This window comes from Cricetulus griseus, chromosome 2 (assembly GCF_003668045.3).
Source record: "Cricetulus griseus strain 17A/GY chromosome 2, alternate assembly CriGri-PICRH-1.0, whole genome shotgun sequence".
NCBI lineage: Eukaryota > Metazoa > Chordata > Mammalia > Rodentia > Cricetidae > Cricetulus > Cricetulus griseus.
Genome location: NC_048595.1, coordinates 172,448,679 through 172,450,304, shown reverse-complemented (window position 1 = coordinate 172,450,304; position 1,626 = coordinate 172,448,679). Strand labels below are relative to the sequence as shown.

Sequence of the window (1,626 nt, the reverse complement as noted above, 5' to 3'; positions counted from 1 at the left end):
TCATAGCGTCCACAATATAGAGTGCAGATTAGCATTTGGCAAACCAAAAAGTAGCATGACATTAAAAATGACAGGTTTAGACTTTGTGCACATCAAACGTCATACACTGAAATGTATATAATAGATACTTTCAGCCAAAGCACTACACAGAAGAGGCAGCTGTTGTCAAAGCACACTGCTCGGGTTGTGCCAGAGTGGGAAAGTCTGCAGGTTCCTGGGATGCACTCAGTCCCCACTTAATACCTGCCAGACCAGTCACAGATGCCTCCCAGGGGATAGAAGCAGATGATTTCTTTGAAGGTTTTCCTCAGTTCTTGACTCCGGAGCGCATAAATGAGAGGGTCAATGATGGCATTACACATGATCAGTATGAGATACAGGTTGAAATGAGACATGAAGCACACACAGTATGGATTCTGGGGGCAAGAGATGTAGAACAGTAAGTGGAGGAAGAAAGGGGCCCAGCAGACAACGAAGACCCCAATGAGGATGGTCAGTGTAATTGCCCCCTTCATGTTGGCACCCTGGCGGATGGTGCCAGTGCCGGGGAGGACAGCAATCCTCTTAATGTGAAGCCTCGCCATCAGGAACATGTGGACATAGAGAGAGGCCATGAGAACCAGCATGGTGAAGAACATGGTGATGAGGCAAATGATGACAGCGCTGCTGTCCGAGTAAATGATGAAGAGGATGCCCGACACCGTGCAAGCTGCCCAGATACAACTTATGATGATCCCGACCCGCTTAACTGTCATAATGTTATGGTACTGGAGTGCATAAAAGATAGTGAAATACCTGTCCACTGCAATGGAAAGCAGGCTGCAAATGGATGCAAGCAAGGAACTACAGATCACAGAGTCAATGACATTGTCAATATTCACGGTGAAGCTCTGCGCGTCCGTATCAGTGCTGTTTAACAGGGTGATGACGATGGTTTCCGAACCGTTCGAAACGCTCACCAGCATATCTGCCACAGCCAGGCTACAGATGAAAAAGTACATGGGTGAGTGCAGGTTCTTGTTCTTGGCTATTGCCACGATCACTAGAATGTTCTCTAGCAGGCTTATGACACCCAGAGTCACAAACACCTCGGGGGAGACAAAAAGTTGCTCATAGCATCCTCCATCTGAGTACCCCTTCCCCGGGGACTCGCTGGTATTGCCTTGCAGCCCGTGGCTGCTGCGGTTCCAGAGGTGGAGGGAGGTATACATGCCATGATGGTGGGTGGAGTTCATCTTCCTGCAGCAGCTGGATTCGAATCCTCCTTGAATTGATCCAACCTCCTGGGTCAGGGAAGCTCCGATGGTTTTCTCCCAGGCTGTGCCTGTGTGTGGAAGTTGGGCGGCTGCAGTTGGCGCTTGCTGTGAGCACGGTCAGAAGCAGGGGTGCTTGCAAAAGAGTTGTTGGTCTCTTCTGGGCTCAGCTCCGCTCCTCATCTCTTGAGAAACTGAGGCTTCTAAGAGCTCATTCTCGGTTGACCAGTCCGCCGTTTGCTTTTGTTCCCGCCGCCGTTTTAGCTTTAGCCTTATTCATCCAGGGTCTTTTCGGAGCCCTTTTTCTGAGAGTCGCTGTACGGCTGGGAGCGAGCCGCGTTTGCGCGCCCCCTGCTCACACCGGAGCCTCTCA

The 1,626-nt window shown here is 50.6% G+C and overlaps 1 protein-coding gene across 1 annotated transcript; it reads right to left on the bottom strand.

Annotated features, from left to right (window-relative positions):
- Positions 1-236: 236 nt before the first annotated feature.
- Positions 237-1,235, bottom strand: Mc4r (melanocortin 4 receptor). The gene has a single exon (XM_027402625.2). It carries the CDS (start codon positions 1,233-1,235, stop codon positions 237-239), a length of 999 nt encoding a protein of 332 aa, XP_027258426.1.
- Positions 1,236-1,626: the final 391 nt, after the last annotated feature.